This window comes from Gorilla gorilla, chromosome 7 (genome assembly GCF_029281585.2).
Source record: "Gorilla gorilla gorilla isolate KB3781 chromosome 7, NHGRI_mGorGor1-v2.1_pri, whole genome shotgun sequence".
Classification (NCBI taxonomy): domain Eukaryota; kingdom Metazoa; phylum Chordata; class Mammalia; order Primates; family Hominidae; genus Gorilla; species Gorilla gorilla.
The window spans coordinates 33093876-33120891 of NC_073231.2; the positions used below are offsets into that span (position 1 = coordinate 33093876).

The 27016-nt window shown below is 38.9% G+C and overlaps 2 protein-coding genes across 28 annotated transcripts in view; one reads left to right on the forward strand and one right to left on the reverse strand.

Annotated features, from left to right (window-relative positions):
* The window catches only part of INTS9 (integrator complex subunit 9), a 121604-nt gene extending 102771 nt beyond the window's left edge, over positions 1-18833 (reverse strand). For all 3 annotated transcript variants that reach the window (XM_055348323.2, XM_019032353.3, XM_055348319.2), the window contains exon 1: positions 18318-18833. In XM_055348323.2, coding sequence (XP_055204298.1) covers positions 18318-18326 — 9 coding nt within the window. In that variant the 5' untranslated portion in view covers positions 18327-18833. The remainder of the gene's footprint in view (positions 1-18317) is intronic.
* HMBOX1 (homeobox containing 1) overlaps positions 18804-27016 on the forward strand; it is a 174977-nt gene continuing 166764 nt past the window's right edge. For 5 of the 25 annotated variants that reach the window (XM_063709171.1, XM_055348327.2, XM_063709172.1 and 2 more), the window contains exon 1: positions 19132-19929. The gene's annotated coding sequence lies outside the window, so the exon portion shown is untranslated. Of the gene's footprint in view, positions 20236-27016 lie in introns of all 25 variants that reach the window. The other 20 variants (XM_019032361.4, XM_063709175.1, XM_055348336.2 and 17 more) reach the window with 17 other exon arrangements.

Genomic DNA, 27016 nt, shown 5'->3' on the forward strand with positions numbered 1-27016 from the left:
GGTTTGCCATGTTGCCCAGGCTGGTGTCGAACTTCTGGGCTCCAGCGAGTGATCTGCCAGCCTTGGCCTCCCAAAGTGCTGGGATTACAGGTCTGAGCCACCATGCCCAGCCTAAATGTTTCTTTTAGAAACAAGGAACCCTGTTCTTCCAGAGCTTGTAAACTTTTCTCTTCTCCAACACATCCAAGTATAAACATTCGCTGCCATCAGTAAATGCAGCTCACTAGGAGACACTCCATGGCCTAACAGGGCATATAAGGTTCCCAGAGGGGCTGGGAGCATCCCTACCTTATATTACCCCATTCTGAGATGCTGGCTTCCACCGAGCCAAATTTGCCTAATTTGGAGGCAAATTACCCCTGCTAGGGATTTTGGGCCAGGCCCTCCAACAATCAGAGTTCTATAAATACATTTCAATTTTATTTGGTAATCTTTCACTTTCTTCCACTTTGTGTCTTGATTCCATCTCGCAGGAGAGCTGTTAAATGTGCCAATCATACTCACTGTCAAACTGACTACACAGCTGGATAAAAGAGAAGGATAATTTTCCACTTGTGCAGAAAATCTGTAGCATGCATGGTGAACACAGAAAAGCCACTTTCTGGTTAAAGAGTGGCTAGATATCACACACAGCTGAGTAACTGCCACTTAGGGCTGCTCCCTCACACTCATCCTATCCTCTACTTGGCTTTCCATGAAAATGAGACAAGCAGCAGAGGGTGGTCATAAAAAGCAAAATTTCCCCAACAGAAGCGCAGGAAGGGTGGAAATGTTGATAGTAAACCATTAGGGGCGAGGGAAGGAAAACAGGTGGGGGCTGCCTTCGGAACCAACATTTTTGGCTATCTGGAACCAGCACTTAATACACGTTAAGAAGTAGTTATAGTTGATGAAAAAAAGTTCATGGAACTATATATGTGACTGTTTGTTACATATATATATGTATGTATAAAAGACTGTAAGCACACACACCAAACTGATTGAAGTGGTTACCACAGGGGCGAGTGGTTGATCATACTGGAACTCTCACTTTCTACTTAGATATTTCTGTATCCTTGACTACTACTTCTTTTAAACATTAACCAGTTTGTTTTTTTTTTAGAATCAGAAAAAAGCTTTTTTTCTCTCTTTTTTTTTTTTTGAATAAAGAGTCACTACCAGAGAAGTTTCTATTGGCAACAAAGTTTTTAAGGACAATATAATTTATACAAATTGCTGAAAATGTGCAACAATGACAACTTGCAAGAAAGAAAAATGGTTAACGAAATGGTAAAACTTGTAAATGGCTAGAGGATCAGCATCAAGAAGGGAGACTTATTAGTGTATGTCGGTTCAAGAGTAAGCTAAGAATTTATTCTAGCATGTTAGAAATATGCTTTCTTTTCTCTCTTCAAACCACATATAAATGCAATGGTTCAAGTTTCAAGGTTTAGAAAAATCTGGACATCAAAATCAATCATAAAGCACAGAGCAGAAATACTAGGGAGTTCCTGGTCACAATTGTGAAGACAATCAGCAAGGGGTTCCCTAACTCAACAGACTTTCAACGCAGACAAAAGTGTTTTATATTTAGGGGGAAGATGCCTGGTATAATACGTTTCAGCAAGGAGGAGAGCATGCCTAGTTTCAATCTTTGAACAAATATGCTTCTGTGTGGATCAAGAGTTGGGGGTGGGGAGAAGTTTACACCCCTTTAGTCACTTCAGATTTTCAAAGAAACGGATTTCCAAACAGCTTTTGATAAATTAAGTTTTTAAAGACAGCGAACATTTATTAATCACTTACTTCATGCTGGGTTATTCACATGCATTTATGTAGGCACAAAAACCAGGCTGACTGGCTAAGTACGAGGGCTGAGAAAAGGCTTTTCAATGGAAAAACTTCTTACTAGTCACACCAGTAGTAAGTTAGGAGTCAGCAAAGGAAAGAGCTTCCGTTTGCCTCTACCATTTGGTAGAGACTTTGGGAGAGAACGGAAGCAGTAGCTTCTTCACTAATGTATGCTGATCCTACAGATTAGGCAGAAGGGAGAGCCATTCTTACTGGAGGAACTAGTTAAATTTTGATTTTCAGTTTACCTTGGTCCATGATAAAATACTTCTTTGAAAATCTTTATTATGGAATCTGAGCAAGGAATTTCTAAAATTTTAGGGAAATATTTAATATAATTTTGGGGTAGGAGATAACTTTTTTTTTTGAGACAGGGTCTCACTCTATTGCCCAGGCTGCAGTGCAGTGATGTGATTATGGCTCACTGCATCCTCAACCTTCTGGGCTCAAGCAATTCTCCTACCTCAGCCTCCTAAGTAGCTGGGACTACAGATGCAAGCCATTACACCTGGCAAATTTTTGTATTTTTTTGTGGAGATGAAGCCTCACTATGTTGCCCAGGCTGGTCCTGAACTCCTGGGCTCAAGCAATCCGCTCACCTCGGCCTTCCAAAATGCTGGGATTACAGGTGTGAGCCATCATGCCTGACCTAGGAAAGAACTTTTAAGGCATGATCCTAAAGCCATGATCCTGGGAGAAAATACTGATAGACTAGATTACTTATACTAAGGACTTTTCTATGAGAAAAACTACTTTGAATAAGGTAAAAGATTATCTGGGAAAATAATATTTATAAAACCAAGACAAAAAATTGATATCCTTAATATATAAAGAGCTCTAAGAAATGAGTAAGATTCCAACAGAAAAATGTGCAAAAATCCCAGTTAATTCATGAAATACAAATGAGTGAAAAAACATATGTAAAGATGTAACAGAAATGCAAAACAGAAACCCAGAAGAAATAAAAGTGTAATTTAAAACTATACTGAGATAAAATGCCCAGTCCATACATTGGCAAAGAAGCCAAAGATGAGGTTGTGGGGAAATGGAAACTCTCATTTACTCTATGGGTAAAAACTAAAGCAGTCCTGAAAAGCAATATTGCATCAGAGTTTAAAATGTGCATGTATAGTCTTTGAACAAGAAATTCCACTTAGGAATTTACAATAAACAAATACAGTAACTAGATGGGTGCAAACAATCTAAACAGTATATTTTCATCAGCACTGTGTGGGACAGTAGGGAATAAAAACCAAAATGTTCAACAGTAGAATATGTCCACACAATGTTATACTATAAACATACTCAAAATGAACTACATAAATGTTCCAAATGAAAAAGCTTATGAGTATTGTCTCCCATTATCTATATGTCTCTTCTCCTTTTAAATTAGAATCCATGTCTTAGCTGTAATTATGGCCACCTGGAATAAAAACTATTTGCTAGACTTGACTGCAACTAGATGTAGCCATGTAAGAAAATGCTGGTCAGGAAGGTATAAATAGAAGTAGTGTACACAACTTTCTCAAAGTGTCAAAGGGAGAGGACATGCCTTTCTTTGTCCCTTCCTCCTTTCTACTGACTAGAATAGGGATATGATGGCCTGAGCTGGTAGTCATATTGGATCACAAAGAGGAAGTCATGGATTACAGATGGTGGAGCTACAAGCTATCAGGAGAGCCTGGACCTGCCACACCAGCCCTGGACTGTTTAACGCAGCACATCATTTACACAACAGAGATGTAAACATTTATCCTGTTTAAGCCACCATTACTTCAGGCTTTCTGTCACTCAGAGCTGAATCTAATCCTAACTGGTGTACAGTTTTAGGGTGACTCACACAGAAGGTATCACTGCACACACCCATCCTAGCAGGTATACCATAATGACTGATTATTTGAGGTGGTGAGATTACAGGTGATTTTTATTTTTTTCTTTATGCCTCTCAGGACTCAGAAGTATATTCCGAAAATTTTTTCTTACAGTAATACGTATCGATTCTGTAATAGTTATTTTTATTTTGAGAAAAGTTTTCTAAAAATGTGTTAAAAAAAATAGAAGCTTTCTTTTACTTAGTTCCTTGAAAGAACTCTCATTAGTTTAGTCAGATTGATTTCTTTTGAAAAACAACTATATTGCCTGACAGTTTACCACTGAATCTCAGCAGCCTGCCAGGCACACAAATAGGTTTTACTAGGCTGAATTTCTTAAGGTTTCCTGAAGAACCCCACATAAAGATGGTAATTTATCTTTATGGATAGATTTTCCATAATGGATTTATGGATGAATTTATGGATGAAAGGCAGTTTGCCAGTCCTCTACCAAGTTGCTATTTGCAGACAGGTGACATATTCAACAATTTCACCCTTTAAAACTTTCAGGTCAACATAATGTTGAATTAAAGAAGCCAGACACAAATGAGACATAAGGTATAGTTCCATTTAAATGAAGTTCAAGAATAGTCAAATGTGAGACACAGTGATGTAAGTCAGAATAGTGATTAACTGGAGGGAAAGTTATTGACTGGGAAGGAAACAAAGTTGGTGGAAATGTTCTGGATCTTAATTTTGATCATGAATACACGGATGCATATATAGGTAAAAATTCATCAAGCTGTATGTATGCTTAAAGCTTATGCTAGTTGAACTGAATGAAAAGTATACCTAAAACCAAACAAGCACCCTAAGGACTGCAACATACTTTCTAGTAATTTGTCTATACTCAACATGTCGATGTGACTGAGAATACGTATTTATCAGTTCTGGAAGAAGAGGATCCCCCCTTCCCCCCTGCCCACTATCTCTTCCTCAACAGAGATGAAAGTGAAGGAATTCTTTAAGGTTTCTCTTCCCTCCTTATTCATATCTGGACATTCTTCTCATACTATATCATCAACTGGTCCCACTGATTGTTGGGATGCCTTTTGCCCTCTGGTGTATTTGTGGATTCTGTTACTGCTTCCGAGGTCTTCTGCAAAGTGCTAAAAAATAACTTTTCTCCTATGTAGGTAATTCTGACTCGGAATTTGCTTTGATGCATTTGCTAAGCTCCCTAATTCTTCTTGTTTTGATTATATGTCACTTTCCTAAATATTTTCTGTAACTGCAATGAAGTCATACTTTCTGATTTCACATTCCAGTTTTTCTTAATTGTGTAAAATAAAGCTCTTTTAACTCCTTGGTCCCAGATTTCCAAAGGGAAAAAATTAAAGGCTCTACATGTTTAAAAATTCATACTTTAAACTGTTTTTGTTTTTTTTTTTTTTGAGACGGAGTCTCGCTCTGTCACCCAAGCCGGAGTGCAGTGGCGCGACCTCGGCTCACTGCAAGCTCCTCTTCCCAGGTTCACACCATTCTCCTACCTCAGCCTCCCGAGTAGCTGAGATTACAGGCGCCCGCCACCATGCCCGGCTAATTTTTTGTATTTTTTTTTAGTAGAGACGGGGTTTCACTGTGTTAGCCAGGATGGTCTCGATCTCCTGACCTCGTGATCTGCCCGCCTCAGCTTCCCAAAGTGCTAGGATTACAGGCTTGAGCCACTGCGCCCGGCCACTTTAAACTCTTAAACTTCCTTGAAACTTTTCCTGGAAAACAGAGAACCCCCATAATTCTTATTCTTTACTGTCTAAACCACTAAGTCTTGTAGTAAAACCCACCATGCTTTTGCTTCAATTTGCCTAACTTTCCCTTCTAAGACATTTATTAGGTCTGCCCCTGCCCCACTTATAGTGATCTGTTGTTCCAATCAAATACACAAATCTTTCAGATGTTAATAACATTATAATGAAACTAATTTCATGAGTAGCTGTATTAGTCCGTTTTCACACTGCTGATAAAGACATACCTGAGATTGGGCAGTTTACAAAAGAGGACTTACAGTTCCACGTGGCTGGGAAGGTCTCACAATCATTACATAAGGCAAGGAGGAGCAAGTCACATCTTACATGGATGTCAGCAGGCAAAGAGAGAGCTTGTGCAGGGAGACTCCCTTTTTTAAAACCATCAGATCTTGTGAGACACATTCGCTATCATGAGAACAGCTCAGGAAAGACCCACCCCCATGATTCAACCATCTCCCACCAATCCCTCCCACAACACGTGGGGATTATGGGAGCTACAAGATGAGATTTGCGTGGAGACACAGATCCAACCATATCAGTAGTTGATATTCTCAACTATCCAAATAGGAGGATGTCTTGGGGGAAATGTATCCATTTTTGTACACACTGCTACAGAGCACTACAAAGCAAAAAAAATACATAATAAATTGTACACATACATCACTGGGGAAATGGAACTTCTCCAAATTATTTTTACTTTAACTGTTCCTTCTACTTGTAATAACACATAACACTCCTTCTTGAAAATACTTATCAAAGTACTTTTCAAGGTCAGTTCAGATTTTGCCTCTCTAGGGAACTCTGATTCTCCCATTGGCATTCATCTTTTTTTTTTCTTTCAACTTTTAAGCTCAAGGGTACATGTATAGGACGTACAGGTTTGTTACATAGGTAAATGTGTGCCATCGTGGTTTGCTGCAAAAAATCAACCCATCACCTAGGTATTAAGCCCAGAATCCATTAGCTATTCTTCCTGATGCTCTCCCTCCCCCTACCCACCCCTGATAAGATTAATCTTCTATAATCCTAACCTGACATAGGTCCCCACTGCCTGTATCAAAGGCTATCACCAAAACGTTATATTCTCAATCACATACATTGAATATACACAGTTTGTTCAATAGTGAGTTACTGATAGGTAGGATCTATGTCTTATTCATCTTTATGTCTCAGAGCACTGAGAATGTTTTGTACAAGATAGGCATTTAATAACATTTGTTCAATTGTATAGCCAAACAATGGATTTTTGTTATTGCTTCTCTTATCTGTTAGCTATAACTATCACACAGTCATCAACATAGTCATCAACAGTTTCCTCCTACTGGATACATAGCTTCAATCAAAAACCATTTAAAAATAAGCCACCACTTAGGGCTCTGAGCCCCTTTTTGTTTCTATGGAGATTTTTTTTGGGGGGTGTGTGTGGGTGGCCATTATGTTTATTTTAACAGATTGATTGTTTACATTTCTTGGGTTTATCAGGCCTATCTCTGAAGTACAGAGAAACTATTTCTGGCTGTTCTGTTTTCCAAGGAAACCTTGCAATTTTCTTTTAAGGTCACAGAAATCTATTACTCATTTCTTCCCTGTGTTTTGGCTAGGGATCATGTGTAGAAATCCATTATTTCTATGAGTCTGCTATGCACCACCTAAGACTTTAAGTTATAAAATCCATTGTTTACTCAAAAGTCTGGAAAGGGCTTACAAGATATAATTAACTGCCTAGGACACACAATAAAACACAAATACATTTTCTCTTTAGAAAAATAACTTATTGTTAGGCTATGTAAAAGAGTCTCTCCTTACTAATGACTAGAAAATTAAGGAACAAGAAAGCAGTCAGCTACAGCACGTAAATTAAAATACATAAAAATTTCAAGCCAAAAGTCAGTATCACAGTGACGTGATAAGTTTAAAAAGAATGCCCACTCTAATCAGAAATAGAATAGAGATGCCTACTACCAAAACTCCTATTCCAAATCATTCTGCACGTATAAGCCACTGCAATTACATCAGAGAAAGAAATGAAGTGTAAAAAAAAATCTGCAAAGTTATGCACCTGGAAAACCCATGAGAATCAACTGGAAAGGGTATTAAAAATTAAAATTCAACAAGGGGCCTGTGTAGTGAACACAAGAAATAAATAGCCTTCTTATATGAAAACCACACAGGAAAAGATTTCAGTTTCAGTAACAATCAAAAAGATAAAGTATTTAGATATAGATTTAACAAGAAATATCTAAAAGCTATATTAACAAAAGGTTTTAAAATGCTACAAAGAAACATTTAAAAAAAGAAATAAAGGAAAAGACATGTCTTAGACTCAATGATACAGTAAAAGAAATTAGTCAATTCTCTCCTTAAATTTTATAAATTCAATCTGATCCCAATAAAAACACAAAAAGGATTTTACTGTGAACTAATAATTCTAAACTTATACAAAATGTAAAAATCTAAGTTTTATACAAAAAAATAAATGTTTGAGAGCAGCCTGGAAAATTCTGAGGCACAGGTCAATGAACAGGAACAAATACTATAAGATATTAAAATATACTCCAGAACTACATAGGGTAAAATAGTTTACTACTGGAATATTAATAGATCAAGAGGAAGAGAACTGAGCAGGAAATGGAAATACAAATGCTTTTACAAATATATAAAAATATGCTCCACATTGCATACATAATGTGAGAAAAATCAAATTTAAAATATAACGACATAATATTTTTTCACTTTTCAGTGAGAAAAAACAAGTTTGATCATTACATTGTAGTGGTAAGCATTAGGATATGCTACTGGCAACTGCAATTTGATAAATCTCTATGGGAGCATTTTTGCAATAAACCTTAATAAAAAATGCATATACCCTTTGAACCATCAATTTCACCAGTAGAAATGTATGCTACAGATGTACTCCCTAAGAGGCTCAAAAACGAGATAATCTGTAAAATGTGAGTTGTAATTGCAAGAGACTGGAAACAATGTTAATTGATAGAAGTTTGGTTAGATAAATTATGGTATATTTAAACAACAGAACACTATGCAACCGGTTTTTCTTTTAGCAACAGTATGAATGTATTTTTGAGATATATTGACACTAGTTTCATAATTATGTTTTAAATCAGCAACAAAAACCATGCTCTAAACTTTAATCATGAATGATTTTTAAAATAGTTGGGGGAGGGTGTAGGTGGTGGAACAATATCTTTCAGGCAAATATCCACAATTCTAAATGCTTCCTACAAGCAACGAAAATACAAAGGGTGTTAGAAATATTTTCTAAAAATATTTGAAAGCAGTATTGAAAATATCTCATTGTTCAGAAGAAAAGTATCTTGAAACCAAAAGAACTGGGATCTTGTTAAATGCAGATTCTGTTCATTAGGTATAGGTATGCAGTCTTACAAAATGAGGTAGTTCTAGATATTTATATGAAATAATCTTAAAGACACATCTCTAACTTAAAAAAGAAAAATCAATATGCCAAACCAATGTGGATAATATCTCATTATTTTTGTAAAAAATAAAATAGGGATGAAAACTATATACATGTATGAAAATCCACAGAATATCTTTGAAAAATACAAAGGAAACTGATAACTGAGATTGCTCCTGGAAAGGAGGATAAAGAGTAAAAGAGTGGGAGGGAATCATTTAACTGTTTTTGTTTTTCGAAATAGGGTCTCACTCTGTTGCTCAGCCTGGAGTGCAGTGGAGCGATCATGGTTACCTGTAGCCTCAACCTCCTGGGCTCAAGTGGACCTCCTACCTCAGCCTCTTGAGTAGCTGGGACTACAGGTGTGTGCCACCACATCCAGCTAAAAAAAAAAAAAATTGTTTTTTTGTAGAGACAGGGTCTGACTGTGTTGCCCAGGCTGGACTCAAACTTGCGGGCTCAAGTGATCCTCCTGCCTCGGCCTCCCAAAGTGCTGGGATTATAGGTGTCAGCCACTGTGCCTAGCCTTCACTGTTTTTATTTTAAATAAAAACAAAACAAAAAACTCTTGTATAGTTTACTTAAAAAAAAATGTTGGGCCAGGCACGGTGGCTCACGCCTATAATCCCAGCACTTTGGGAGGCCCCAAGGCGGCCAGGTAACTTGAGGTCAGGAGTTCGAGACCAGCCTGACCACCATGGAAAAACCCCGTCTCTACTAAAAATACAAAAATTAGCCAGGTGTGGTGGCAGGTACCTGTAGTACCAGCTATTCTGGAGGCTGAGGCATGAGAATCGCTTGAGCCCGGGAGGTAGAGATTGCAGTGAGCCAAGATTGCCCACCGCGCTCCAGCCTGGGTGACAGAGCAAGACTTTGTCTCAAAAAAAAAAAAAAATTAAAGAGGAAATAATACTAATTCTTCATACACTCTTGTAGAACATAGAGGAGGTACAGAGGAGGAGGAAACATTTTCCAACGCATTCTATGGGAACAATATTACCTGATACCAATGTCAAACAAAGATATCACAAGAGAACTACAGACCAATATCCTTCATGAATATATACACAAACATCCTCAACAAAATGTTAGCAAACCAAATCCAGCAACACATACAAAAGATTAAACACCATGATCAAGTGGAATTTATTCCAGGAATGCAAGTCTGGTTTAACATTCAAAATTCAATTAAAGTAATATATTAATATAAAGACAAAAACCACATGATCACCTTGATAGATGAAGGAAAAGCATCTGACAAAATCCAAGACCCATTTACGATAAAAATACTCAACAAGCTGGATAGAAGGGAATATCATCAGCCTGATACAGGGCATCTATGAAGAACCTACAGTTCACATCATATTTAGGAGTGAACAACTGAATATTTTCTTCGTAAGATGAGGAACAAATCAATGATACCTGCTTGTACTACCTCTATTCAACACTGTACTGGAGGGTCTAGCTAGTACAATCATGCAAGAAAAAGAAGTGAAAACATGGAGAAATTGGAAATGAAAACTTATGTCCACACAGTCATAACAGCCAAAAAGCAGAAACAATTCAAATGTCCATCACCTGGTGCAGGAATAAACAAAATGCAGAGTACCCATAGAGGAAAATATTATTCAGCAAGAAAAAAGAAACAACTGATATATGCTACCACATGAACGAACTTCAGAAACATTACACCAAATGAAAGAAGATGTCTTAGCCACAAAAGACCCCATATCAAATGAGTTAATTTACATAAAATGACCAGAAAGGGCAAATCTACCGAGACAGAAATTAAATAGATTCGTGGTTGCTGAGGCCTGGAGGTAGTAACAGAGATCTTTTTGGAGTAATGGAAATGCGCTAAATCTGGATCGTGGTGAATGAGGCACAACTCTGAAATCTACTAAAAGTCATTGAATTTTGTTTTATATGCATGAATTTTACATATTACACCTCAAAAAAGCTGTTTAAACAATGTAAAAAAAGGTAACTATAATAATATCATTTACATATTAAAACTACTGCTTTTTACCCATATTTCCACATGCTGGAAAAACATAGAGGAAAGAAGACTTATAAAGCTAGAATATCTCATTATGCTTGCCTTTATTTTAATGGCATAGAAAAATGTAGACATAATGTATTTAGAAAAAGAGACTCTGATTAAGCCATAAATCTGAGAAATGGATTATGCAAGACATCTTATTGTACACCTCCCCCACCTCTTCATAAACATCAGTGATGAGAAATAAACTACCCTAAAGCCAAAAAAGGTGTTAGTTTTACAATACCTATTAAAGAATAGCTTTCTTGAACGTCATTTGTCTGATTACCTATCTTTGAGAGAGCTAAAAGTTCATTCAAATGTGCTTTCAATAAATTTAAACATTTTAAATCTTTGAGGCATTTCCTTCAAATTCATAGTAAATCAGGGGCCATTTAAACCTGTTGTTTTTTTCACAGTAAAGTTCCCACCACACAGTTACTAGTCTTGATCACTGAGCAACTTGCCACTTTCAAGCCAGTGCCTTTCTCTTGCAGGGTCTTCTCTATTTTCCCTTCCTGTCCTTTCTTTTCCTACTCTTGCCTTTTCTTGCGATCCCTGCGAATTTCTGGCACGTACCCCTTTCTTAGCCCTGCCTGATGTGTCAACTCCAGGCTTCCTCTCACTGGCCTTCCCTTTTCTGGGGAGTATAGGGGATTTCCTCTGCCATCTACCCACACTTCCCCAGCTGCCTCTCCAATCTGTCTGATCTCATAGTACCATCATCTTAATTCCTACATCTATGCACTGGCATTTCCAAAGCAACACCATAGATCTTTTACAAGCTTCCTTTTGAAGATTCTTATGGCACCATATTTTTATCTGAAGAAATGTGTTCCCCTTTCTGGTCCATCTTCCCACGTCTGCAATCACTATTCCAGGGACATTTTACTAAACACGGATGAAGTCTATAGTAGACTGAGAGCATGTGAGGATAGATCAAAGAAGAAAGTTACATTCGGAAGACAAATAGTAAAAGTAAAGAAACAGCATCATTGGCAAGGGTGGGGAAAATGCATTCTCATATACTACCTGTACAATGGAAAACTAGTGAGCAATTTGGCCTTATCTGTTAAAATTTTCAGAAAGCATATTACTGGATACAATTAAATACAGTTTTGACCATTACATGTAACAAAAATATTTGAGCCTGAGCCCAAGGGTATCTCTAATCAGGACATTCAATGTAATACTGTTTGAATTGGACAGTAAACCCACTAGGCTTCAAGTTCCATATAGGCTGGGGATAAATCTGTTTTGTTCACTGCAATATGCTTAGTATCCTGAGCAATGCCTGGTACAGAGCAGGTGTTCAGAAGATTTGTTGAGTAAATACATGAATGATGGAGACCTGAGGGTTGGTTTATGCCTGGACCTCTGCTGGTGTTCAGCAAACCAGGAGTGTATTTTCCATGTGGAATGACTTGGTGGCCATGCTGCAACCTGGGCCCTTGTGAACTGTTAACTAAATATTGCTGAACATCAGAGCAAATGCCAGAGGGATATAAGTACTCAGAGCAAACCAGTCACAAAACAAATACGCTACTGTGGTACCATGGTTATAGCAAGAGTAATGCCGTAATACTTCTATTAGTACAGTCTTCTGGCTTTGCTGATTGACCATAGGTAAGCCAGATTTTTTTTTTTTTTCAATTCAACTATTACTACCAAAAGTCTGTCATCAGTGTATCTTTTTTTTTTTTTTTTTTTTCGGTTGGAGACAGGGCCTTGTTCTGTCACTCAGGCTAGAGCGCAGAGGTGCAATCAGCTCATTGTAACCTCAAATCCCTGGGCTCAAGCAAACCTCTCACCTCAGCCTACTGAGTAGCTGGGACTACGGGCACAAGACACCAGGCCTAGCTAATTTTTAGTTTTTTTTGTACAGACAGGGTCTCACTATGTTGCCCAGGCTGGTCTGGAACACCTGGGCTCAAGCGATCCTCTTCCTCAGCTTCCTGAAGTGCTAGGATTACAGGTGTGAGCCACTGTGCTTGGCCCGATATATTTTTTTGCCTTCTTAAGTATAAAAGATTTAATCTTCAGAATAATAATTTTGGACTCTGAAATGCCTAAGAGTAAAATATCCATCTTTATCACAGAGCATTACTGAGAAAGGTATGTAACTTAGCCTTATGTCACACGCAGCTTTTCAGAGTTTGAGGAAATCATGAAGGAAAAAACCTATTGAGGTTATGATAAAATATGACCTTTGAAAAGCTTGAAATGACATTACATCCTAAAGACACAGGAGGGCACTCTTATCAACCAGCAAAGAAAAACAGAAAAGACAGTGAAGTCAAGCTGACATTTTAACAATTTGTACTGCAATAGTTGAATCAAGCACCGATAAAATGTTGAGGGCTTGTAATTTATAGCCCGAGATTTCCTGTTTTCATGTACAACCTAGGAAGCCAACAGGATTCTACAACCATGTAAACTGGAGGAAGAATCCAACACTCTCAGATCCAAGGTGAGGATTAACCACGCCCCTTTCTAATGATTTCTTAAACTGACCTTGGGGCAGGATTTGCCCCTTTCAAGCAATCTTCTACATAATCTACAATTGCACTCGGTGTTTTACTTGTCTTCCACTGGGAGCAGTCCATGAATTCATTTCTTTGCTCCATCTGTTTTCCCAGGAGAAATGGCAAGTTAAAAGTTTGAGCCAGTAGAAATGAAACAGCATTTTGAACAAAGGAGCAAAGACCACTGAAGAATGTATTTCATGGCCTTCTCAAGTTTTAAAATTTGTAAACACAACTACAGCATGTAATTTTCTCCTTCAAATTTAATAAGTATAGTATAACAAGCATTTAAATGACCTTCCTTTAAGACTTTTAACAAGCCGGCCTCTGCAGAGCGCCATGGATTCTGAGGCACTCAGGCCCCTCCCAAAGGATTAACATTAATCTTAAAGTCACATTCAAATTTGTGTCTCAGCAAAATTATAAATAATTCCATGTCACAGGGGTCAAATGTAATGGTTAAAATGGAAAGCGTTAAAATTGTGAATGCCAAGGGTATGCTGTGGTTGCATAAAAAATCTTTGTTGACTGAATAAGCTAGAAGATTCTCTCCATCTCAGGTACTATCTGTAGGAAGTACAACACACAGGCTGCATTCTTGAACTGCTTTGGATTATTTTATTCGCTTGAATCTTCATCTATTTAAATGACTGGGTTCCTGGCCATGATGTTTCAAACTTAATTTCTGTCAATGTGCTCAGAATTTTTTGTTCCATGTTCTTTCGGTAAGGACCTTTGTGAATTCCAGTTTCTATCCTTAGCTGAACTGGCCATCAGGGTACTCAGTTAGGCTCAATCTATACAAATAACAGAACATGCTCTAAAATGTGCTAATTTAAAAGATATATTTCTAATTTTCCTCTGCTTTCTAAAATGATTCTGGTTAACTGAAAATGCCAATGAGTTTTCTTCAGTTAAATAAAGCTGCCTGAATATTGCATATTATAAATATGGAAAGCCACTGAAATCCTCTGAGTTGGTATCTAAGAAGGAGATACCCAAGTATTATGTTATAATGGCATCCATTGTTTTCATGTGGGTGTGTGAAAAGCCACCAAGAGGGTGATGTGCAAAGTTAGAGAATTATAGATGGTATCACAGGAGCTAAATTTGGAATATAAAAAATACTAACTTCAGCACCAAATTAGTATGCTCTGATATGGGGGCCTTTAGCTCATCAAGAAAGTCCCCAAACTTAAAAAAAAATTTTTTTTAACCAATAACCTTAAAAACATTTGTTTTGTTTTTTGTTTTTGAGATAGGCTCTCATTTTGTCACCCAGGTTGTAATGCAGTGGTGCCATCACAGCTCACTCCAGCCTCAACCTTCTAGGCGCAAGTGATCCTCCTGCCTCAGCACCCCCAAGTAGCTGGGACTACAGGCACATGCCACCATGCTCAGCTAGTTTTTGTATCTTTTGTAAAGACAGGTTTTGCCATGTTGCTCAGGCTGGTCTAGAACTCCTGATCTCAAGCCATCTGCCTGCCTCCGCCTCCCAAAGTGCTGGGATTACAGTCATGAACCACTGCACCTGGCCTGAAGATCTTAATTGAACCACACTTGCATTTAAAGCTAATTTTTAAAAATAGCCTTGAATACATTTTCTGTATGCACTCTACCTTCTTTTTTTTTTAAGAGATAACCTAGGCATGGTGCAGGGTGCTAGAGTTCCTACCCTCACTAAATAACAGGGAAACCTGGGTTTCGATCTTGGCTCTATCATTTTTAATCCATGCTAACTTTAAGCCACTTACTTCACCTCCCTGAAGCTCACATTTTTTGTCTGTAAAATGGGAATACTGTCACCTGGATCAAAGGATTAAATGGGAAACTACATAGCAAATACTTAGCACACTGCCTGGCACACAATAATTGCTTTATAAAAGGTAGCAATCATTCCTTTTTTACTTCAATGGTTACTGCTTATTGTAATCTCTTTAATTTCACTCTTTAATCTTTTCTCAAGGGTATCCACAGACCTTGATAAACCTTCAGAAATTATTTACCAATTATTTACACAGAATCTACATGGGGGAGGACAGACACACGCCAATAATTACAAGTGCTACAAATAGGAAGTATGCCATCAAATATATAACAGGGGTACTTAATTCAAGGAGGCCCTGAAGAAGTGTTATTTAGACAGAGATCTGAAATATATGAAGAAATTAGCCAGGCAAAAAAGAGTGAGGCAGGCAATGGAACATATTCAACCAAGTTAAGTGTAGGAAGTTATCCTAAGGGCAAAGGAAGATACTGAGAGGGTTTCATGGAACTCTGCAATTAAAACAACTTCTGGATGCAGAGGAAAGAATGAATTTGAGAGGGTTAAGACTGAATGCAGAGAGACCAGATAAAGGGTCTTGTTGAATTCCAATTACGAAGACAGTATTCTAGTTGGACTGGAGAGAAATAGAACCTATTTAAGAAAGCTGCATTTAGGAAGCAGAATCAATAAGAGGTGGTCATAGATTGTGCGTGGGAAGGGTACTCTAGAAAGTGAATCTCAAAAATGAGAAAATGCTAAACAAAATGTATTTTTGTTTCATAATTATAAATTTAAAACACAGCCTATTACATATTTCTGAAGCAGTACACAAAATTAAAACTTTTAGGCCACAGGAGGACTTATTCCAACCATTTGGGAGGCATGACACACCCATCTAACTTACTGAGCAACAATGCTTTTGGTATGTTGATGGGAATTCTCAATTATATTTATCTATCAACTACCAAATAAATTTTAGTATGTAATACATAGTTGCAAAGTAAAGAGGGAGTATGAGTATCAATAGAATACTTCCTTTTCCTCTGAGACATCTTTGGTTCTTAATGGAAAAAATAATTTTCCACTTTTTTACAATCCCCGGTTTCATATTTCTAAATAAATTAATCAGGAGGATTTTATGAGCAAACTAAAATATATGTAAAGTAAACCCTGGCTTTTTGATACCCTCACTAATGAGTTGTTATGGGAAAAACTATTTCACACTTCCCTGCCTTCTTAAACTGAACACACTAAATATAATTTGCTCTTTATTGAGAACACAGGGTCCATGCTTTAGCCAGTAAGGTACCAAGCTCTTATGCTCCTATAAGCTGACCTCCTTCATGGAAGGCCCTGGCTTACTTATCCTTATCAGTTCAAGAGTCACGTTTCCAGGAAGCTGTCCCCTGACCTCCCCAATCCTCTGTTCTCTGAATTCCCAAAACCCTGAACACGCCTCTATTTCACCATGAACACAGTGAATTATAATTTCGGACCAGGCATGGTGGCTCATGCCTGTAATTCCAGCACTTTGGAAGGTTGAGGTGGGCAGATAACTTGAACCCAGGAGTTTGAGACCAGCCTGGGCAACATGGTTAAACCCCATTTCTACTAAAAAATAAGCAGGGTGCAGTGGTGCGCGCCTGTATTCCCAGCTATATGGGGAGACTGACGCGAGAGGATCGCTTGAGTCCGAAAGGTGGAGGTAGCAGTGAGCTGAGAACGCGCCATTGCACTTCAGTCTGGGCCCCACAAAGCCAGACCCTGTCTCTAAATAAATAATAACTTTGGTTTACTTTTCTATCTTCTTCTTAGGTTGCATGCTTCTGTAGGGCAACGGCTATGACTTTTAATTCTGCATTATTAAATGTGTAACACACTGACCCAGGGGTAAGTTGCTATTCTCAAGGTTTAGTGACCCGCATCCTTCCCCTTATATAAACAGATTTATACGGGGACAATTTCGGAATTGAATCCACTTTTAATACTTTCTCTGACTTCGCAGAAAACAGCTGGCTTTGCAGAATATATGCCTGTAGCACAATGATTATCAAGATGAGGGCAGGTGGGTTGTGTGGTTTGGCAAAGCATGTTCAGATAATTATATAAATGGTAAAAAATAAACTTTTTTTTTTTTTTTTTTTTTGAGACAGAGTCTCGCGCTGTTGCAAGGCTGGAGTGCAGTGGCGCGATCTCGGCTTACTGCAACCTCTGCCTCCCGGGTTCAAGCGATTCTCCTGACTCAAGTAAAGCTTGACAATAACTTGGCTGCACGAATATGGGTTTTAAAAGGTTGAGAAACAGTGTTTCACACCTGCCTTTCTACACTATGTTATTAACTAATTGAATCGAGTTGGAATAAACTAGTTAGACTTGTGTGCACAATGAGTCAAATGGCTCAAATCAAAGGTCTGAGAAGCCTCCATGAACCAGGTGCTTGAGCTGTGTGATGTTAAGACTTCAGGTATACCGAGCACGCTTCATTCAGCCTTGGCTCATGAAGTCCCTACAGTCTTAGAATGGAATACCATATAACACTTCTCTGCCCATCTAAATCCCATGCAGGGTTTAAGACTCAACTTCTCCACACTCTGACCTCGTCCTGAATTCCAAGGGCAGTGAGGAGTCTATATAACAGGATATTTAATAAGTGATTACGTTCTGCTGAATGTTTTTTACTGTCTGCTTAAATCTAGCCAGTCTCAACAACAGTAGGGAGACAGGATAGTCAAGCGCCAATCGAATAGAAACGGATTGTTAACAGCCTATTATAACCCTCACGTGGGAACCAGGACGTCCCAACCTGGTTAACAGAGCCCACAGAGTTCATGGGCGAAGGACTGTGACAGTCAACCTCTTGTCTGAACAAAAAGACCCACCAACGGGTGAAAAAAAGGCCTCCTGGGAGGGATGGGGTGGGGGAGAGGGAATTCAAACCTTCTCAACAACAAAAAGCAGCTTTCCTTAGCCCACTCCACTTTCCAGCTCAATAATTGCTACCCCTCCCGTGCGACGATTCCCTGCCCAACGTAGGAAAAAAAGAGGTCCAAAAGGTTATAGCATCACCTTTGCCCTCTGACCTAGGAGCGAAGACTCACCAGTTTCATAATGGACTTTTGGTGGTTCAATAGCAGTCACTGAACTCCTCAAACCCAGTAAGCGTCTTCCGGTGCAATCTCCGCCACCTGCCAGCCGAGAGCATCGCGGGACTTGCAGTCTTTCATCCTCACGTCCCTTCCAGGGCAATAATGGGAAATGTAGTCTCCCCTCCAGGCATCATGGGAACTGTGGTCGCCCTTCCTTTTCCTCCCTTTCCTCTCCGAACGCCTCCTTCCGTCAGCTCAAATTCATCCCAGCCGCCAATGCATCCTCCCTCTCCACCCCAGCATGATATCATGTCTTCCTTACGGGCCTGGGGCCCATGGTGTTCTGGGATGTGTAGTCCCGACGGCTTCGACTCCCCTTTCCCTCCTCCCAAAGGGAAGGCGGATGGGCACGGGGCTTGCCGGAAGTTGTAGTTCCCTTGGCCCTCTAGGCGCCGGGCTCCGCAACTTTTCTCAGGGGAGGCAGGAACTACAACTCCCAGGGACGCCCGGCGGCAGCAGGTGGGAGAGGGGCTGTTGATATCAATATGGCGGTTGTCAGCCAGACAAAGACAGTCAGTCTGATGTGATTGAGACAAGGGAGGTTTTTCAGGGGGAGACTGGGAGATAGGGGCCTCCCCTCCCCCTTCTCCTCTTCCTGCGCCGGCCTCAACCCCTCCCCAGTCCCCTCCCGACGGGCGCCCCACGCGGAAGACACCCCTCCCCCTCCCGCCTTCCCTCCTCCCTATCTCAGCCCTTCGTACTGGGACGTTGGGGAGGGGGCTGTGCCGGGCGGAGAGAACTCAGCGAGGATTCTGAGGTGAGTCGAGCGGTTTTGAAGCCGGACTACCTCAAGTCTCTTTCCTCACTTCTTTCTCTTCACTTAAAACAATTTTTTTTGGAGGGGTTTTGGGGAGGAAGTGAGCGGACGCTGGGGATGGGTCTCGTAAGCGGCCGGATTGAGAGGAAGGAGGAAGCAGGGGGCTTCCGAGTGGGTGACCCAGACGCGGGCTGTGGGGTGGGGCAGTTCGTGGGGTCCGGTCCTGGAAAGGCGTCGACTGCCCCCCAACTCTTCTGGTTTCCTCTACTATGAGCGGAAGGTTTGAATCCTGGAGGTGGGGTCTCCGGTGTGGAGTTCTGGAAACTGTGAGGTGATTTGCAGGTGTGTTGGTTTGTTTGGGGTGTGTTAGTGTGTTTAAACTGTGTGACGTGTACTTGTGTGCTCTGCTCGTCTTGGAGCGGTGTCTGTAGATGGGAAGTTAGACAGCGCGAGTCCTCGCTCGCTCTGGGCCTGGGCTGAGGGGCGGGCGTGAGGTCCTGGTGCTGGGCGTTTGGGCTGGCGACGTGGTGCGAGGCAGCCGGGCTCAACAACTCGCTTGTGTCCCGTCGCCCGCTCACACTCTGCCACTCGCCTCCGCCCCCTCCCCTGGACGAATCTCCACCCCAAACTCCAGCCACGAGAACTGTAGAGATGGTGTGATGTGGAGATGGATTTTTTGCATCCTCAAGTCGGTAGATAGGTGGGAAAGGAAAAGTGTTTCTTAATATTTTATTCCGGAACCGTGTTTTGGTTACACTATTGGGGCTACTTTGAAAGGCGTCCTCCACCCACCTTCACCCCGAAACAGTAGGTAGAGGTATCTTGTCTTCGTGTGAATTAGATGAATAATTGCTGAAGATTCGGGGGGCCTGGGGTGGGGGTCGGGAGTGCTGGATTGTGTACGCGTCTGTGTGTGTCTACTAAGGAGACGGAATGTCTGTTGTGTATCTGGAGATAGGGCGACTTATTTTCGTAGCAGGAGGAACTGTTGGAAATTATTTGCGGGAGAGGGGGTGCGCCGAAAGGCGCTGCTTGTATTTTTCTTCTACTCCACCCTGTTCTGTCTTGCCTTTGCCTGAAAGCTGGTGGAATGGAACAGTGAAGAAGCATTGGGTGAGTAAAGGGAAGAATGCAGTTGGCATTAAAGATAACACTATGTAAAGTTGAATGGTATAAAGTGATTACTGTTTTTATTTACGCTGAAGCTTAAAAAAAATCACCCACGTATCATATAAGGTAGAGTGATGTGACTAGCTCATTTCTCTGGTATCCTGCAGGTATAGAAACCTCTGGCTTCCCTCTTCCTTCTTTCCTATCCTCCCTCCTTCCTTCCTTCCTTAAGTCCTTCCTTTCTTTCTTGGCTTCGCACAACATTTCTCTTTCTGTTGGACATAATACCGCCTGTGTCTTTTTAATTAGTTTGTGCTAATATGGTTGTGCTTTTTGTGGTTTTACCATAAAATGCATCGTTAAATGCATTTATTATTTTGCATTTATGCTGCAGGTAATTATCACATCAGGATTGCAGTGCTTTGCATTAAACTTATTTTAAAATTGTGCAATTAAGTTGCTTGATCTAGCTGAATTATGTTTCTAAGTCAAAGTTGGGAAATTTGAATTCTAAATTTTTTTTCAAATTTCAATTAGAGTTAAAAAGGAAAGGATTGCAACATCTCTTATTTCTCACAGTTTTTAATATTTAATAACACACTAGGAGAATTTAAGGTCATATTTTGTACTTCCTTATTAAGTTCTTCAATAATCCTTATGTGACAATTTTTTTAGTGTAACGGATTTTTAAAATAAAGAAATTGGCATAATTTCTGTTTCGACTGTTGAGAATTGAATATATTCCCCAAACTTATCAGTTCTTGAATCTGCCACCTATCATCAGTAAGGGACCTTTAGATTCTATGATAACTGAAAACCACATTGATAGAGTGTGTAATTTTATGGTATGTCCTCTAACCATTGATTTAAAATTTTTGCTGTTGGTCATTCACACAGATAAGGGGGACTGAAAGAGTGAGGTAGCATGTATATTTCAATTGACCTGAATAGAAAAAAAAATGTGATTTCTAAATCTCAGATGTAGAATATACAATATGTTGATTCAAAACTAAGCCATTAGTTTGTGATAGACCAGGATTTTCAGAATCATTTGTTTTAAGCTTGTATCTTAACTTGAAACACTACTTTGCAAAAACCAGAGAAAAATCCTACGTAACTACTTAATGGAGTGTTTTGTTTTATTTTTCTGAAGCATATTATAATAGTCATGGAGTTTTTTAAAAAATGTTTAATAATTATTTTAGAAGTAAAAAACCAACATGTTTGTTAATATTTTAAATTGGAAAAACACGAGTGTTTTCCATCTACCCTTACCTCAAAATTTCTTTTTGTTTTGTCTATAGAAGTGCAAAGTTATTTACTTGAAAAAGCATTCATTAAACTTTTTCTGGCTACTAGTGGGATCAAAATCATTACATGTAAACCAAATATATTCCCAGCATTTGTTGGGGGTGATTCTGTTGCATTTTAAGTACTGGGCATTAAAATGATGTAAAGCCTTTACTGCAGGTTAAAGCATAAAACATTCTCAGCATGTGGGAGTCATATGGTTTACGAATAAAGTAGAAAACCAGGGCATGGGTGCTTGTCCAGCTTACAATTTCATCCCGTAACTGTGAAAGACACATTTATTTTAATGTGATTGCTTCTAAAGATGTTGCCTGTATTATGGGAAGTTGAAAATCTAAGCTGCTTTTAACTAATCTGTTGCTAGTTTAGTTTACTGCATTTAGTGAACACTATGTATGGTCACAAATATGCATCAAGGAAAGGAGCCTTTAGCTGGAAGTTGAATGCCTTTAGTGAGGCTTCGTTTTCACTGCTCTACAAACAGATTTCAGTCTTCTAGCCCAAATCCTCAGTTAAAACATCGCTAATAGAAACTTAATAGCTCAGTGTTCATAAGTTACAAAATATGTGGCAACAAATCTGTCATTGTTACATCATTTAAAAAATAGCAACCAGCTTATGGCAATTTTTGTGGCAAGTGTTGATTGGAATTCTATTGCTTGTTTCATAGATATTGAATACATTGGGCTTAATTTGTGTATTTTGAGTCTCCTGTACACTGTATTCAGCACATCCCACATTTAGGGCTCCCATGCCATTTAGTTCTGTTCATTTCATTGTAGCTCTTGCTTCTCTTATTTTTGTATACAGCTCTTTAAACCTGAATTATTTCTCTTGGGAATCAGGTATTTATGTAGAATGTTGTCGTAAGTGAAAGTTGGCATACCACTCAACTTTTTAAATACATGAACATTTATGGATAAACCGAATAGTGCTCATTGAAAATGTGTTGGTTTTGTTTGTTTTGTGAACCTGCTTTATTTAGTTCTTTGGCTTCTGGAATTAATTTTGTAGCTCACTTTGCTGTTCTTTGGCTAGATTTTGCTGTTAACAGTTGGCTTTTACTTCCCACTGTAGTAGAACTGTAATTTATTAAAGCATTGTTGTGAGTGAAAAGCATGGCTTGTCTAGAGTGTCATATATGTACACCCACAATGCACTCATACATAAAATACTTTTATGTTTATTTATTTATGAAATTGGTGTATATCTATCAGACATGCCTCCCATAAGAAAGAATCTGAGCCACAAATAGCAGAAGACCTTGAACTTTGACTGAAGCTAGAAACCAAAGAGTAACCAGCACATGTTGTCCACATTATAGAAGCTAAGGAGATTTTCATTATCATTCCAAACCATTATTTTCACAGATTTTGTTAAAATACAGTTCTCTCAAAATGGAAGCTATTGATATTGAAAGTTGTCTCAAAATATTACCAAGTAAGACGTAGCATGGATTCCTAGGTGCAGCTATTCCCCCACATTGCCCTTACTGGATTTAGGGCCCATCATAGGTGCAGAGTAAAGATTTTTCCATGGGATTATTTGATGTAAAACTTTTAGTTGCAGTGTATTCAAACATAATCCAGTGCTTTAGATAATTTGTTTTCCTTGACCTTAGATGAAACAAGTTGGAAATTTACTATAACATTGTTTTGGACACTTTCCAAGAGCATTTAGCTCCTGGAAGGGCCCTGGCTTTAGCATAGTTTTTACCCTCATAGTGGTAATAAAGTTGAAGTTACATTAAGTTTTTCCAGTGATTAGTATAATCTTAATGCAATATTTGACAGATTCTTAGGCTATAGTTTTTTTTTAACATTTGCAAAAAAAAAGAAAACAGTAACAATAGTCTGATTTTAGCTTTGAAGTGATCGATTATTTTAACTTTTTCACCCTTAAAATGGGTGACACTAGACTCCTTCCTGTTAAGTGGTAAAATGATTCTAATCCAGTCAAAGGGCACTTAGGTTTTTCTTAAATTTAGAGTGTGGATTGTGATAAAAATGTTTACTAAATTCCACATGCTGAATATATATTCTCTCTGGCTGCTTCTTTATCTTATGTCCAGAGATGGTCCACATGTGGTGTATTGAAAATATTAGTAGCCTCATTACTGTATACGTATTAAGTAGTGTGGAGTTGCCAAGTGGCAGTAACTTTAATTTGTATCTAGTCACAATTTTTATAGCAAGAAAGTGAAATGCTGTGGGTACTGCTGAAACAGGGATGACTTAAGACTGAATTGTTCTGCTTTAAGATTTTGATAATATAGGCCAGGCATGGTGGCTCATGCCTGTCATCCCAACACTTTGGGAGGCTGAGGCAGGCGGATCACCTAAGGTCAGGAATTCGAGACCAGTCTGGCCAACATGGCGAAACCTTGTCTCTACTGAAAAGACAAAAATTAGCTGGGTATGGTGGTGCTTGCCTGTAATCCCAGCTACTCGGGAGGCTGAGGCAGGAGAATCGCTTGAACCTGGGAGGTGGAGGTTGTAGTGAGCTGAGATTGCGCCACTGCACTCCAGCCTGGGCAACAGAGTGAGACTCAGTCTCAAAAAAAAAAAAAAAAAGATTTTCATAATGTATTGTATTGTTAAAACATGAAGTCCTTGGCTTGTGTGTAGTCAGTCAAGCCTTGAAATTGGATGAAGTTCTCACTCTTCATCCAATCGTGAAGTCAAGTTGGTTTCGTATTTTGTATACATTTCTTTCTATTAATGTTCTCTTATTTCATACCTTCATCCTTTCTGGTTTATTGCATCAGTCTCTTAAGTAATCTTGTTTGAATTTTTTTCATTAGTCATTCTAAGCTCCTAGTTGGAGTTATCTTGCCAAAATAAAATGTGAATTTGATTGTCAACCATACTTTGCCTGTAATCCTTTAGTGGCTCCTCAGACTTTGACATAAATCAAAAATTGAGAGTCATACCACCTGTGTCCAAATCCTGGTTTTTGCCAGTTACTAGCTATGTGACCTTGGGCAAATCATTTAAAATGTCTGTACCTCAGCTTCCCCATCAATAGACTGGGGATAAAAATAGTACCTACTTCATAGGATTATTGTGAGCCCTTGAAGTGCTGGCAAGTCCTTAGGATGCTTTTGGCATATTATAGTTTACAGGAAGCTGCAAAAATAGAGAGGGCACTGTAACTTTTCCCCAGTTTCCCCTATTGGTTACATCCTACATAACTTTAATACAATATTAAAACCAGGAAATTGACATCAGTACAATGTGTGTGTATAGTTCTATGCCATTTTATCACAGGTGTGTAGATTGCATAATCACCACCAAAATCAAGGTACAGAACTGTCACTGCAAAGATTGAATGATTCTCCTCTTCTTCATAAGTTCTGTTGTTTTGTCAATATAGCTAAGGAGAAAGATAACCAATTATTGGATCAGTAATTTCACTCTTTTGCCTTATGTAATACAGTCATGTAGTACATAATGATGTTTCAGTCAAAAACGGACTGAATATATGACAGTGGTCCCATAAGATTATATCATATTTTAACTGTACTTTTTCCAAGGTTTAGAAACACAGATACTTTCCAGTGCATTACAGTTGCCTACAATGTTTAATACAGTAACATGCTGTACAGGTTTGTAGCCTAGGAGCAATAGGCTATACCACCTAAGCTTGTGTAAGTACACTCTATGGTGTTCCCACAACAATGAAATTGCCTAATGGTGCATTTCTCAGAGTGTATCTCTGTCATTAAGTGTTGCATTGGCACATCCTGAAAGTTTTTATGAAAAATTCCAATTAAACTTTCTTTTAAAAGTTTATTTTTTAGATGAACCTGACATTGCAAACATACCAATTTTTTTTTGTTGTTGTTATGAGAATCTAAATATTGGCTAGGTTTTTTTTTTTTTTTTTTTTTTTGTTTGAGATGGAGTTTCGCTCTTGTTACCCAGGCTGGAGTACAATGGCGTGATCTCATCTCACCGCAACTTCTGCCACCCAGGTTCAAGTGATTCTCCTGCCTCAGCCTTCCTGAGTAGCTGGGATTATGGGCATGTGCCACCATGCCCGGCTAATTTTGTATTTTTAATAGAGACCGGGTTTCTCCATGTTGGTCATGCTGGTCTCGAATCCCGCCTCAGGTGATCCACCCGCCTCGGCCTCCCAAAGTTCTGGGATTACAGGCGTAAGCCACCGGTCGGCTAGTTTTTTTTTTTTAAATGAGGAATTATAATATTAGGACCCATTAAAATTTTCTGGTAAAAGTTAACGATAACGTTGAAATTGTCCACAAATAAAATGTGTAAGATTTAAATGAGGCTGGGCGTGGTGGCTCATGCCGGTAATCCCGGCACTTTGGGAGGCCAAGGCAGATGGATCATGAGGTCAGGAGTTCAAGACCAGCCTGACCAACATGGTGAAACTTTGCCTCTACTAAAAATACAAAAATATAGCCGGGCGTGGTGGCACACACCTGTACTCCCAGCTACTCAGGAGGCTGAGGCAGGAGAATTACTTGAACCTGGGAGGCGGAGGTTGCAGTGAGCCAAGATGGCGCCACTGCACTCCAGATTGGGCAACAGAGCGAGACTCTATCTCAAACAAACAAACAAAAAAAGATTTAAATTTTAAATAAATTCAAGGCTTACATGGTATGTTTGTTGCTAGAGAGGATATGTTAGAATCTGTGTTAGATAACCAAAATTACAGCTATTTTGACATTAGTTTGGTTTTGACAGTGTTAATGCAAACTTGTCAGATTAATTGATTGTCAGCATATGTCATAGTTTTATTTTGTACTTGTTGCAAGGGAACTAGCTTTAAAGGAAGTTAGTTCAAAGATATTTTCAGAAAAAGGATCTTTACAGAATAAAAGGGGAGGTTATAGTTACTATTTTTGTTAGGTACAAGTTAAAGGATAGTTACAGGGTTGGTTATACTTTGCTGCCCCTTAATCAGCCATATGATTATAAAGCCTGTCTTAAAAGATGAGGCTGTTAATCCAATATACTATCGATTATTACAGACAACAACAGAAGTCTGCTTTAAACAGGCTAACAAAATATTTTCAAATGTATTAACAAATAAAGGTAGATCACCTGATTTTTGTCTTCTCTGGGTTTGAGACAATTTTTCATTTGTCAATACCGTGATAATTTCCATTGAAAAAAAGACAAAGTTTAATTTGTTTCATTAGCAGGAATATGACAAATATTGATGGTACTTCCTGATAAATAAGATTCATATTTACAAAGCTTTTTGGCTACCTGTGATTTCAGTTTTTTCCTGGTAGAATTATTTTTTCCTCCTTGGATTTATGTTTCTAGCTTTCTATTTGTCTTGGTGTACGTACTAAAAAATAATGCTTGAATTAGGGATCATTTGGCTTCAAGGACAGGCGTTGTAGGGATTCAGCTGTTTTGGGTTGAAGAAGAGTGACTAGACCTTGTGTGAATGGGAGAAACGTTAGGAATCTGAGAAGCTAGTCTCTCAAGCTCTC